Genomic DNA, 13,588 nt, shown 5'->3' on the forward strand with positions numbered 1-13,588 from the left:
TAAAATTGGAGCTGTTATCTCACACTATTAAATTAAAGGAGCTGACAAACACACAGAAAACAGCTGCTCCAAAAAAAAGAACCCTGTTTGTTACATGATTTGCGCCTTTATCCGTGAAAGGTTTTTGGATGAAAAGCATTCTTCCCTTTCTGTCTCCGGTGCAGTCACCTAATTGAACTTTGTGTGGTTACTGATGATCTGATACCGCAACCAAGAACTGTGACACAAAGACACCTTTAATAAAAACAAGCTGCCAGGCACTTCCTGTTACAAGGACACCTTTAAAGCTGCTGAAAAACAAGACTAGCTAAAATGCAGTCAAGAGGTGGTCAAGTGCAGACAACACAGAATCATAAACAGAGCTGCAACAATTAGTCAATCGACAGAAAAATAATCAACTTTCTGTATTTCAGCCTCTCAAATACAAAGATTTTCTGGTTTTCTCAGTTTTATATATCACAGTAAATTGAATATCGAACAAAACAAGACATTTGAGGATCAATCAGCACCCTGATCAATACTTACAATCAACAGGGTATTTTCGTTACAACACATCTCCATTGTGGTATTTGCTGATGTTTTAATTTGTCCAGCCCCTGTATTTCGAGGTCCCTGAATCCACACAGAGCAACTTAAAAAGACAGGCACAACATTGCTTTATTGAAGTACTATAGTGGTCATTCATTATTAAACACATGCAATCTTACAAAAGTCTTAAAACAAAGTGTTTACACGTACAAAGATCCTTTTTTTTCCAGAACAGATAATAAAAATAGGCTTGATGCGTCCATAAAAAACAGCTCAAAACTTCAATTACAATTTAGGTCTTTAAAGGTTCAGTTAACCCAAATTAAAACGATTGTGATTTTCATTTCACTCACATTGGTCAAGTATAAGGCAGCAGCAGTCTGTACAAAGAGCAACTGAATCAATATCTACATGTTGCTTTGTGTTATTCCCAACTTCTAATATTGTGTTCTCTCTTCACAAAGAGCCAACACATAAAAAAATAAATAAATAGAATCTGTGCTTTTGGTCCAGAACCACTGTTTAATGTCTGACCCTTGACCCTGAGCGAGGGGCAGCGGTGAGGTCAGACCATGTCAGTCAGTCCGAACGCGTGCTGGTCGCGTCCAGGTGGAAACTGCTGCGTCCAGTCGATGATGGTCGGTTTGAAGAGGCCACAACAACGCAGCTGGAAAAAGGACACCAGGTTCCGCACCACGCCCAAACTGCAGAGGGACGATCAGAGACGACGCTCAGTCAGAGTCAGTCACTTGCACTTTTTTCACATTTTGCGCCGCATTATCATCTTTGCTTTCTTAGATGCTTGTTTCTATGTGTGTGAATGTATTGGACAGAGGACGTATTTTCAATTTACTGAATTACACTGGATTGAGTGTCAGGAGACGGATTAACGGAAACAAAATCAGGATGCACCGCTGAAAATGCTGAAAATTTGAAAAGTGTACAAAAATGTATTTTGCTTATTTTTCCCAGAAATTTTAATCCTTTCACACATTTCCACACAAATCATCAGACAGGATGATTTTAAATGAGCTGCACTTTTCATCGCATAAAATAATCTAAACCACAGCCACAGTTACAAGCTGCAAAGGCAGAAAAAAATCCAACCTCACGTTTAACTAAACAGATTTTGTGCAAATCAATTAATACCAGAGACTTTTTAGTGTTGAAAAATAACAAATAGATTAGATTTACTGAGCTGTGCTGGGAAGCAGTGGTGACATGGCAGTTACAATTACTTGTAACAGGTTAACTATTCTCAGCATACATGTGCACATCTGCTTGCACATTCACAAACCTCTCAGGAGACATTTGCAGACATGAGCTTACACATGTTCACTGATTTAGGTCCTGATCTTATTTCCACAGAGACTAACATCAGTAATAACACAGGGCCAATGTAGATTGAGTCGTTCATTATTGCACAAGACCTTGACTGAAAAGCGTGACGCTCGTCCTGCTGCTATGTAATTACAACACCGCAATCAACTAACAACATTAGCAATACTTTTGATTTAAAAGCAGCTTAAAGGCAAAAGTATTGCAGTAAATAAAATGCAGCACTAATATACAACTCACTTGTACGGATTCTGTTTCAGGGAGACGGGCTGCCGGAGCTTCCTCTGGTGAAAAGTCAGGTTCGTCCGCTCTGCTGTGGTCAGTCCCAGGAAGGCAATCTGCTCCCACACACAGGAAACACACCAGTCAACGCAAGGATAGAGAACATTTGTTGTGCGTATAAACACAGCTATAGTCAAATGGAATATACAAAGTAATTATATTATTAAGTAAACCCTTTGGAATTACATCCATTTATGCATAAATTTGCCCTAAAATATGATCGATGTTAATCTCAGTTTTAATAATGAACAAACACAATTGATTTTAACTACAGAAATCATTGTGTTGTTCTTGCCTGTATTGAAAACATCATTCACACATTCAGTTTAGTTGAAAAAAAGTATGTGAACCCATCAGCTAATGCCATCAACAACAGCTGACTGGAGTCTGGAGTTAGACCAGGTTGGAGGTGAGGGTTCGAGCTTTAAAAGATATTATCTGTTTTATAGTCTGTGTGTTTACACTGTTTTATTCACTTTTCTTATTATGCTTTTTACTTCTATTTTTATGCTTCTTTTATTTTCTGTTAAGCACACTGAATGACTCCTGTGTATGATAATATGCTTTACAAATAAATATGTCTTGCCTTGCCTATGCTGACCTATAAAAAGTAACTCAAACTCTAACATTTTGAATTTGCTGGAAAGAGTGACAGAGTCATCTCAAAGGGTTTAGATACCCATCAGTCCACAGTTACACAGACTGTAAATAGATATAAACAGTCTATAAATGGGGATGATTTAGTTCTGTGGCTGTTCTCTCTGGAAGTGGACGTCCAGCTAAGATGATTCCAAAAGGGCAAGGCAGAAAGATCAGTAACAAAGAACCACAGAGTAACAGCTGAAGGCTTAAAGGAATCACTGGAGTCTTCCAAACACAGATCATGGTGCATGGTTTCCTGCCATGGACACCGCAGAGGATGCTGTGGCTCTCCCAAAAAGCAAGCAGGCAAACCAAAAAAAAAATATCACTGCAGTAAACCTCTGGGAGCCATAGAAACTTGTTGACACACTCCAAACAGCCAGTCACCTGGTAGAGCTGCAGCAGCAGGATCAAGCCGGACCAGCAGGTGTGGTAGAAGGCCAGCACGAAGATGCTGAGCAGCCAGGGAGAGCAGCTGACCAGGGCAGAGACCACGCCCCACAGGCCCTGCTCCTCATAATGCAGCGCACAGTGAGTCGACCAGTCTGGAAGAACATACACAGCACAGGCATCTGTATCCAGGGTTAAATGCACAACAATGTCAGACACTGTGATTACACTGTATGTCGAGTCACTCACACACGAGACAACCGTAGAACATCCAGGCTCCCATCAGCATGAGGGACAGCAGGAAGAGGATGAAGTAGTGATGGTTCCTCGCACCTGGAAGAGAAGAAGAAATGTGGAAGATGACAAATTGTCACAGGATCAAAAGCAAGAGCATTTCTGAAGGAGCAGATAATTTAACAAATGCTGTTACTGTAATAACTTAACACATCATGATAAGACAAAAGGCAAATGTAACATCCTCAGATGGAGACTGAAATAAAGTGATGGTCAATGAGTTACTGAACTCTATTAAGTAATCAACTAACATAAATATAAACACAAATCTATTATTAAATTAATTAATTAAAGAGTTACAGCTGTTGCAGCAAACATTTGTTGTCATTTCTAACTTCTGCTAATGAATGTGTATCAAAGATTTACTTTTTTATTTTTTCTGAACAGATATTTACGTGTAAAAGGAAAGTAGTTGCTTTGGCAGAATATAAAACAGGATTTCTAATCACACCCCCAATGAGCTTTTTAGTCTTGTTTAATAGTTAATTTAAATTAGCAGATTATATTTAAAACCTGTCAACACACAGTGGAAAGTTGAACCTTTGGAAAAGGAACAAATAATTTTTATCAATAAGGATTAAACACAGTGGAGCAGGTCATTTACTGCAGAATTTAAATGAAAATAATCTGATATATATCCCAAGCCCAGTCTCACCACACAAGCAACACACAAACACATTTTGAGGACTGTTCATCCTTGGTGGAAGTATGTGCTCTCAAACTAGAAAAAAGTTCATTTCTTTACAGTGACTTGTAACTACAGTCAGTCATACCAATGCAGCTGTTGGTCCAGACGGAGTGGTGGTCCTGCTTCGCCACACAGGCATCACAGGTGAAGCAGTGGTGTGCTCTCATTGGTTTCTTTATCTGTGAACAAAGCGAAGTAAAGCAGAAGAGGTTGTTACTGTTTGTGTTAATGGAACAGTGTCGTAAAATGTGATGAAAGAGTTCGGAGCTTCACCATGCAGGAAGTGCAGAATATTTTGGGGTCCAGACAGCCGGCTTCGGCCAACATCAACACATTCTGACAGCACAAGAACAAAACCTCAGCTCAGTTGTGCTTAAAACATCCACATGTGAAATAACATTATAATAATTATTATAATAACCCTCAAACCATTTTCTTCTCCTCTTCGGTTGCCTTGATGAAGCCCGGGTCTGTCCTGCAGGTGCGGAGGTAGTAGTAGAGCAGAGCAGTGGCATTCAGAGTGAACAGAACCTGAACTGTGGCGCTAGGACCATGTGAGGTTTCAGGTTAAGAAACCCTTTGTTCATGAACTTGATCAAAAGACCACAATATAAAACATGACATCGAACTCCAGGAAACTCATCTGCTGAGCTTACTGGCATCACGGTGATAACAAAGAATAACACACACATTGATCCGAGTTCTGCAGGTTGGTGTTTTCTTTAAAGAAAGGATATCTGGCAGGAACCAGAGGCACCAGGTGACGAGCATCCAGAAGACTGAAGCCATGAGGGATGTAGCTGGTAGGAGAGACTGAAAGGCTAGGGTCGGGAAATTCCTGTTTAGACACAAACAGCCAGTTTTGTATTACATGCATATGGAGCACATTTAGTCAAGAGAACAGGTCAGTGGAGACTTGTTCTCACCTTGAGGCCAGGTTGATCACACCTATCACACAGGCCAGCAGGATTCCTTTAAGCAACCAGGACTCTGAGTTCATATCAACTATTGCGCCCACACTTCCAAAGGCAGCAGTGCAGAGCAAAAACTGCAGAATGACCTGCAAAAATGCAAACAGATTTTTGCATTTTTGTTCATGTGTGACCAGGAGTGTTTTAATCTGTAATTTGAGATGGTGTGTGTGTGTGTGTGTGTGTGTGTGTGTGTGTGTGTGTGTGTGTGTGTTCTGTAGTGTCTGTATACCTTGTATCTGTTGATGAACCGCAGACAGCGTGAGTTGGAGCGAATCCTCTCCTGCTTCACATGGTTGAGCATGTGGATGAGCAGCGGGCTGTGCACCTGGTGGGCCAAATCGATGGGCGTGTGACCCTAAGGAAGAAGAATTAAAAACACCATGAAGACCTGCAGTGTCACTGATTAAAAATATCAGGTAATATAAGTGTATTTAATTGTCTTTTAAACACAATGTCAAAACATAGTGCATTGAGGCTACATCCACAAAAGTATGTTTTTATTTTAAAATGGCATTTTAAAAAGAAAACAGACAAATGTTTTAGCTCCATGTCAGAAATAATCTCTGTCCATACTAAAAGGCCTGAAAATGCAGATCACATGACCATTCTTATACACTGGGGATGCATGCGCCGCTGTAAACAACAGATTGTCTTCTTCGTGGTTGGTTTCTTAGAACGAAAAGTAAGACGAGAGACTTTTGCTTGTACCAACGACGACGTGGAACTGTTACTGAAGGCATCACATGAGTATTAGGTGGTCATGGTGGCAGAACTGTGGGTGTCTGCGTCACTGTTTCCAAAGGTCTGTGTTTGGTCATTTAGTGGTGGTATATGTTACTCTGAAACCTACACTATTAGACTATTATTCTTTTTGCAGCGAGTTTAGTGATGCTCACATTGATGTTGTCTGCGTCCACACTGGCCCCGGCCTCCAGCAGGATGTGGGCGGCGTCTACGTTTCCTGCCAGCACGGCACAGTGCAGCGGAGTGTTTCTGTTCACTTTGTCCACAGCGCTCACAGAAGCATTATTCTTGATTAAGAAGTTAGTGGGCTCAGGCCTAGGACAGAATAACAACATTTTTAGATACTACATACTAATGACAAAGTGTGCCTCAGCATATTCAATATGAAATACAATAATGGATACTACAATAAAGTCCAAAGTCCCCAGCTATAATTTGAATAGGTTTACATCAATATGACAGAGCTGTGTAGTAGATACAACCCTTTTAGCCCAAACTGCAATGCTTCAAAGGTATTTGGACACTTGGCTCCTAAATGTTTCTTGGGCAATTGTGTGTTGTTTCAACATAAGTTCATGCACAGAAAAAGCTCACACATAAAAGTCTGTCAGAGATAATAAAGATAGTTGATCGCTTTGCCAAAATCAACATTTGAGTACGACCTAAAAAAGCAGGTGCACAGTGGAAAAGTAGAAAAGGCAAATGAGCTGGTAGACTGAGGAAGTCCAGTGGGTGAGCAGAGGTTTTTCCATTTTTAAGAAAAACCCTTTTATGTCTGCACAGCAAGTGGAGAATGCTCTCCAGGATGTGGGCATACACATTTCCCAGTCAACGATCAAGAGAAAACTTCATGAACCTGACCCCAGAAGATTCACCACAGGAAGCAAACCTCTGGTAAACCTCAAAAACAGAAAGACCAGGCTGCAGTTCACAAAGAAAACACACTAAAAGACACCATAAGAGTTGTCGAGCAAAGTCCTGTGGACTGAAGAAATAAAAATCAACCTCTATCAAAATAATGGGAAGAGAAGATTGTAGAGAAAAAAGGAAAATATACAACATATAGTCACTGCTGTGTTTGATTTCATGTGTGTCTGTCCAATTATTTCTGAACCCCTACAGTTTGGGCACTAGGCTCTGGAGGGCTAAATCTCACACACAGTTCCTTCTATATTGATTTTTTCTCTATATTGAGACCTGGTACTTTAATGTAGTATCTAATATTTATTCATATTATTTCAAATTGATTGTGGTGAAACACAGATCCCAATGAACAAAAAGTTTTAATTAAACGATGGAGTCAGTGGAGAGCTACTCAAGTACATAGTTACTGGTTTTGCTAAACATAAAATTACTGAAAGTGAAAAAGTGCAGCAACTGCAACATTTAAAGACATTTTTCTTAAATCAAGGCAAAGAAGAAATGAAAAATGTATCCCAGGAGAAGCAAAAACTTGTGTTCTTTGGTTATATAAAGATTGTAAATGGAAAAATCATCACAGACATGATCTCTGTTCAGTGTCAATATTAAATAATATTAAGCTATTTACACCATTAATTGACACCAGTGGGGTTTAAAACATGTCTGTAAAGGATTAGGGTGCTCACCCAATAATCTTCTGTGCTGCTAACATCAGTGGTGTCTGTCCGTTGCAGTCAGGCCCATCAACTTCCTGAAAACAAAAAGGCAAATAAGGATTACCAGCCTGGTAAATAAAGGAACAGAAACATAAACAAATAAACTCAGACCAAGTGAAAGACAACTCAGGCTGACCTGTCCTTTAGCCATCAGATAAGCTGCTATGGCCATATGCTGGAAGAGGATGGCCAGGTGGAGAGCACGGTAACCTTCTCCGTCAGCGACGGAGGGATCTGCTCCATATCTCATCAGCTGGATCACCATGGGTAGGTGGCCCTGCCTGTTATGAAGAAAACACTGAAATCATTGAGTCCATGTATCATCCTCCAGCAAATGAAAGCTCTTTAGCTGAAGAACTGCTTTCTAAGAACTACGGATCAATTACAAATGTCCTTTTTTAATCTATTTATCATGAAGGCAAAGCTTCGATCTGTGTCACTGTGTTTCTGTCTGCATCATCAGTCACTCATGTCTATCTACATGTGGAGTGTTTACAGAAAAAATGACATTTCCCCTTTTTAACTGAACATACCTCATACTTTATGACAAAGATCGTTTTCTTTTGTTTTTCAGACTTGATCAATAAAAACATAAATCCACATTTGAATCAATCAGATTTAAACAGTCAGCCCCAGCTACCAATCCCTTCATGGTCATACAGTCACCTTATGGCCCAGTGAAGAGGAGTAGAGTTCAGGTCTCCTCCGAGCTGGTCAACTATCGCCCCTTTAGAAATATAATACCTGTCAGAAAACAGCAGGGCAGAGACAGAGAGCAAGTTAGTGTTAAAGCAGAAATGTCAACAGTTCACAACATTTCATGATGGAACTTGTTATATTTCAGTTCAGTTGTCCTGTTTCTTTTTGTGGAGCTGTTTATTATTGCTCAAAGCACTGTGCTTCAGCTCAGCTTCTCCTGACAGTGAAAAATAAAATACTTGAAGTCCCAGAGGAAGGACTGACATGGTCTTTAATTTGATATTCGTTTTACCTCATTTCACTCAAATCAAGCAACCAAAGAATTTACACCTGAAATCCTAACATTATTATTTTCTACTACAGCCCTGATTATTCTTCACCCAGGGGGGAATGTAGAAGATTCAGATACTGAGATACTGACTGGCACAGGATGTGTGGTGGTTTGGTGAGTAACCTGCAGTGCAGTGTTTTTGTTTAAATAACAGGTTCCTTGTGTCAGGTGAGAAAGACATGATACATGGAGGTCTTACTTGACCAGCTCTGTGCGGTTGTTGATGGCCGCCCAGTGCAGCAAAGTCACGTTCTCTTTGTCCGGCTGCCTGACATCGTATCCTGCGTCCACCAGCTCCTTACAGCGCTCCAGGATACCGAACCTGAGAGGATCACAAGGAGAGAAGCATTTTATATAAACACACCAATAATAATAATAACTACCAGACTAATGCTTTAAGTTCCACTGTGCTCTAAAATAATAATAAAAATACACGACAAATAAATAAAATACAGAGCTGTGACTGTGACTGCAATGAAACCTACTACTAAAGCATGGAAGGTGTGTCAGCTGTGCATTTATGTGTGACATAGTTTCAGTGTGTGTGTGAAAAACATTTGCAGCACATGTACACATGGTTTCCTCTATACTGGCAAACAGTGAGATGAATAAACAGATAGGAGTGGCTCTGTAGATTATTTTCTTTTCTTCCTCTGTTGTACAAGAGGAGAGACCTTTGCTCTGCTGCACCTCGACTCACTGAGCAGTTAGTGATCAGCCTGCATTTCAGTTAGCTGCGATCTGAACTGAATCATACTAACAGGTTTGTGAAGCCTTTAATTGAACAATGTTTTCTCTCTAAATTTATTTCAGTCTGAACAAGAAAATAAACACCATCACCCTGTGACTGCTATTAAAACACAGAGCTCTGAGGGCCTTTGTGCATTCCTTCAGTTTTGCTGTACAACTCCTGTGCAAATACACTGATCAAATATCTGTCAGCGCCAGAGACAAAAAGGTGTGTCGTTACTTCTGCGCAACACAGTTTTAATATTTGAATCTTTAAGCGTTTTTCCACTGCAAGGTACAGACTCACCTCCTCTTGACTCTAGTCGCTTTAGGTACCAGTTACTTCTTTTTCCGCTACAGATAGTAGCCCCTCAGTGCAGCATAGTTACCACAGCAACAACACCTAAAGCTTCTTCAGCATCATCTTCAGCTCGACCCATACATGAGTTATGGAGGATATCAAAGGGATACCAAACAGAGAAACACCTGGAACCACCTCAATTGACAACGCAGTGATTTTTCAGGTTGCCATACTAAAAGTATAGTACAATAACAGAAATGTTTACAGGCTACAGTGAGTGGAGCACAGTCACTTATGTGTTTAAAAATGGCAGGTTTGTTCAGAACATCCCGTCTCACACAATGGTGATGCAGTAGTGAGGACCAATCAGTAATCTGAAATGTTTTCACCTCAGCTCACTTCCAACCTCGGTGAAGGTAACACCAAAAAACGGACCAGATACTATCCACAACTTTTATCTGATGGAAAACCAAAACAGGTGAATAAAGGTGAGTCGAGCTGAGCTGACACCATGCAGTGGAAAAGGGCAACAGGAAGTCTTGTGCATAAATGTATGAAGTGTGTGCAGAAATTCAAACATCAGCTACATGTCATCTAGTAATGTTAATGTGCTGCTTAAATACTCTACTTTGACAATTGTGACATCACATGAAATGTAACCGCACATTAAACGTCCATATCTCTAACTTTCCACAGCTTACTGTGTTGCCTTCACTATGTCCCAGTTGCTGCTGTCGTCCATGTGCGACCGTTTCTTCGGCTGCTGAGTGAGCTCCATCGCCTGATCTGCGCCTTTGCCGAACTGTCCATGAAAAGCTGGCATGAAGGGATGCCCCATCCCGCCGAATGCAGCTGCTCTTGGCCCGTGACTGTGACCGTGGCCTGCATGTCCGTGGTGACAGCTGTGGCCGTGGCCGTGATCCTGACACACAAACACAGGGGAAATACACAGATTTGCTCAAAATGGTCCACATGGAAACTTCAAACTGGCAGAATGTTGTGACAGTACTGATTTAAGTCAAGCACAGCAATTCACACTTCTGGAGCCATTAAAGAGATGACAGCTGGTTCACTGATTCGAGGAGAAAGGTGAATTTTTTAAAGGAAGGTGTCACTCTGAAAGAAACTGATGATAATGAGGTAAATAATGAACATTCAGCTTTAAAAAATTTGACTGACTGTGCACAAGCTGTAGGATTTGGCTGTATGACAAAATATACCGTGACATGATATAAATTAGTTAACCATCAAATCCCTAATTCTTTTGATTCATTTATCTGGGAAGATTTTCAAATATTGTCTAGTGTCAGACAATGCCTACCAAAAAAAGCAGCCTTAAGACATCACCTTTGGCTTTGAGACAAAATGATGATTTCTCATGTTTCTGACATTTTATAGACATTTTAAAGACAAATGAATCGATAATGAAAATTATAAATAACACAAAGAAAACTAAATATAGATAATAATAGAATTTTATGCCTTTTGTAAACAAAAACCTGTAGTATTTGGAGAAGGGGGTAAATTACTGTGTTTGGTGGTTCTACAGACTTTTTTTTTCTGCCTTAGATGTGAGTTAATGAGTTTTGTATTCTGGGGTTAACTACACCTTTACCAGAGAATCACCAGCTGTTTTTCATTCTCTGGAATTAAATCAACTGGACGCTATTTTTGTCAGTCCAGATGTTGATGTTGATGGTCAGACTAATGACCATGACAGACTGCTGCCATAATCCAGACAGATGGGTAACTTAACATAAGGCTCAGACTAAGCCGTCTGGGTATATTAAGTATAAATACATGGATTTGGTTGAAAACACGCAGCAGTGGTGAAGTACATTTTCTGAAGCAGGTGTAGTAAAGTAGTTGTACTTTGAATATGTAATTTATCTTTACACTTAATACTTCGCTATATTTTCTAAACCTTATGATAGTAGTTATTTTGCATACTGAGATTTTACATTAAAATCATATATTCTAAACAGTTTGTGGGATGTGACACATTGTTCAGTGCACCAAATCTGCTTCTTGGTTAAGTTTGGTCATTAACTGGAAATTATAAGTTCATAATAATTACAAAGTTATAAGACAATTATTTTTGCAGTATACTATCGATGTAATAACCAATTTGTTCTGCATAATAGTTTTACCTTTTATACCTAAAGATAATTTGCTATGGACTTGTACAACGACTTGGAGATAAGGATTACAGTTTTGCATTCATAGACAGGTTCACAATTTTTCAAGTTTGTTTTTAAACACTTGCCATCTGTCAAACACCAACTGAGGTGTTTCTCACCGTAATCACCCCCTCTGTTAATATGCTCTCAGTGTAAATGTTCAGGGACAAAATCCAGTCCTCTTTCCAGGCCAAAATGATTGAGTCTTAAGTTGTCCAAATTGGATAACCTTGCTTTGTACAACTGAGAGATTTAACCAGGAGCAGGCCATCCCTTTCATCTGCAGATCTAGTGAAGGTCATCCACAATTGTATCCCCTTCAGACTGGACTATCACAACGCTCTTTATTGTGGCGTCAACAGGCAAAACAACAGCTGATACAAAATGCTGCTGCCAGGCTTGTCCTTAGAAAAGCTACCACATCACATCAGTCCTTGCTGGTCGAGGCAGAACCCCCCCCCCCACCCTGAGCCCGGTTCTGTTGGAGGTTTCTTCCTGTTAAAAGGGAGTTTTTCCTCCCCCCTGTCGCCAAGCGCTTGCTCTTTGTGGGAACTGTTGGGTTTTTCTCTATAACAAAGTAAGGTCTTGACCTTACCCTGTAAAGTGCCTTGAGATAATGTATATTATGATTTGGCGCTATACAAATAAAATTGAATTGAATTGAATTGCTGGTTACATGAGAGTTGTAGAACTGATTTTAAGATTTTACATCTTGTCTGTAAAGTCTATATCTGTGATTTGTTAACCCCCTATGAGTCCTTATGATCTCTACAGGGAAACAAAGGTGAAAGACAAAGAGAAAACTGCAAAATAAAAACAATCTAACTCTGGAAGATATTCACTTGATCTGAATACCTCAGGGTAACCTTCAGATAAGTTTTTGAATACATAATTTTACTGGGCTGTATGAACAGGAAGAGCAATTACACACAAGGAAAACCTGTTTCCATTTTCATATGGGGCACCTGACTATTGTTTTAAGAGAAATGTGAAGCTAGCCTTAAATTGTCGAAGGGCAAAAACGCAAGGAAATGGTTAACCACACATCATCTTCATCATCATCATCATCTTCTTCTTCGTCCTGTCAATCACACGAATCTTTCCGTAACGTGGACGTCAATCCTTTACACGAAGAAAAATTAGCTAGTTAAACCGGACTGATGAATTAGTTAGCTGGTACAGAGGTTAACGTCAGGTAACTAGCAGCAGGTTAAAGGCGCCTAAATTAGCCACCGGACTAACTGACAGTTGATTAGTGTCGATGTCGGAACAGGTTATTCCGCGGCACAGCAACTTACCGCCGAGCGACGAGTACACGCAAGCTAGCTCGTCAATGCTAACAACCTGCGGAGGCGGTGGAATTAGGATAAAATCCACCAGCCAGGTGTCCGCCGGCCGAACCAGCGGCCCTACCAGCCAGGTAACAGCTGCAGGTAAAGAATATAAACCCACTTACACTGGCGTCCCCGGTCCAGTCCATCTTGTTGTGGAGGAACGAAAGGAAAGTTCCTGTCGCCGGACGGGCCAGAATCAACGTACTACTTCCTGTGTTTGCTTTTCAAAATAAAAGTCAAGCCAGGACCTCGAAACGGACATGGGGGAATATTCTCAAAAAAAAAAAAAAGCTCCTATCTGCATTATTAAACAGTGAAAACAAAATAACACAATTAACACATCATTGTTGAGAAATGTTAAGAATCCCAGTGGAAATGCTCAGAAAATCAAGGGTCGCTTTGGTTGGAAGAGAACAACACATTTATCTTCAATAAGGAAAAAGAGGCATCTCATGCTTATGATAAATTCATCAGAGAAATGTTGGATTTGAAACTGT

The 13,588-nt window shown here is 40.2% G+C and overlaps 1 protein-coding gene across 2 annotated transcripts; it reads right to left on the reverse strand.

Annotated features, from left to right (window-relative positions):
* Nucleotides 1–215: 215 nt before the first annotated feature.
* zdhhc13 (zinc finger DHHC-type palmitoyltransferase 13) lies at nt 216–13,305 on the reverse strand. Of its 2 annotated transcripts, none has more exons than XM_071489501.1 (17): nt 13,214–13,305; nt 10,279–10,499; nt 8,747–8,869; nt 8,184–8,261; nt 7,654–7,798; nt 7,488–7,552; nt 6,033–6,195; nt 5,366–5,491; nt 5,089–5,222; nt 4,900–5,000; nt 4,592–4,716; nt 4,436–4,498; nt 4,248–4,341; nt 3,430–3,513; nt 3,178–3,335; nt 2,107–2,204; nt 216–1,232 (listed from the first exon to the last, which is right to left on the reverse strand). In XM_071489501.1, exons 1-17 carry the CDS (start codon nt 13,235–13,237, stop codon nt 1,094–1,096), a joined length of 1,941 nt encoding a protein of 646 aa, XP_071345602.1. In that variant the 5' UTR covers nt 13,238–13,305; the 3' UTR covers nt 216–1,093. The 2 variants fall into 2 exon arrangements, with proteins under 2 accessions (XP_071345602.1, XP_071345603.1); XM_071489502.1 differs by lacking the exon at nt 13,214–13,305 and adding an exon at nt 13,056–13,079 and having other exon boundaries at nt 4,592–4,714; nt 4,898–5,000.
* Between the last annotated feature and the right edge of the window lie 283 nt (nt 13,306–13,588).

This window comes from Trachinotus anak, unplaced genomic scaffold, assembly GCF_046630095.1.
Source record: "Trachinotus anak isolate AG129_WGS33_773 ecotype Australia unplaced genomic scaffold, CSIRO_AGI_Tana_v1 ptg000011l, whole genome shotgun sequence".
Classification (NCBI taxonomy): domain Eukaryota; kingdom Metazoa; phylum Chordata; class Actinopteri; order Carangiformes; family Carangidae; genus Trachinotus; species Trachinotus anak.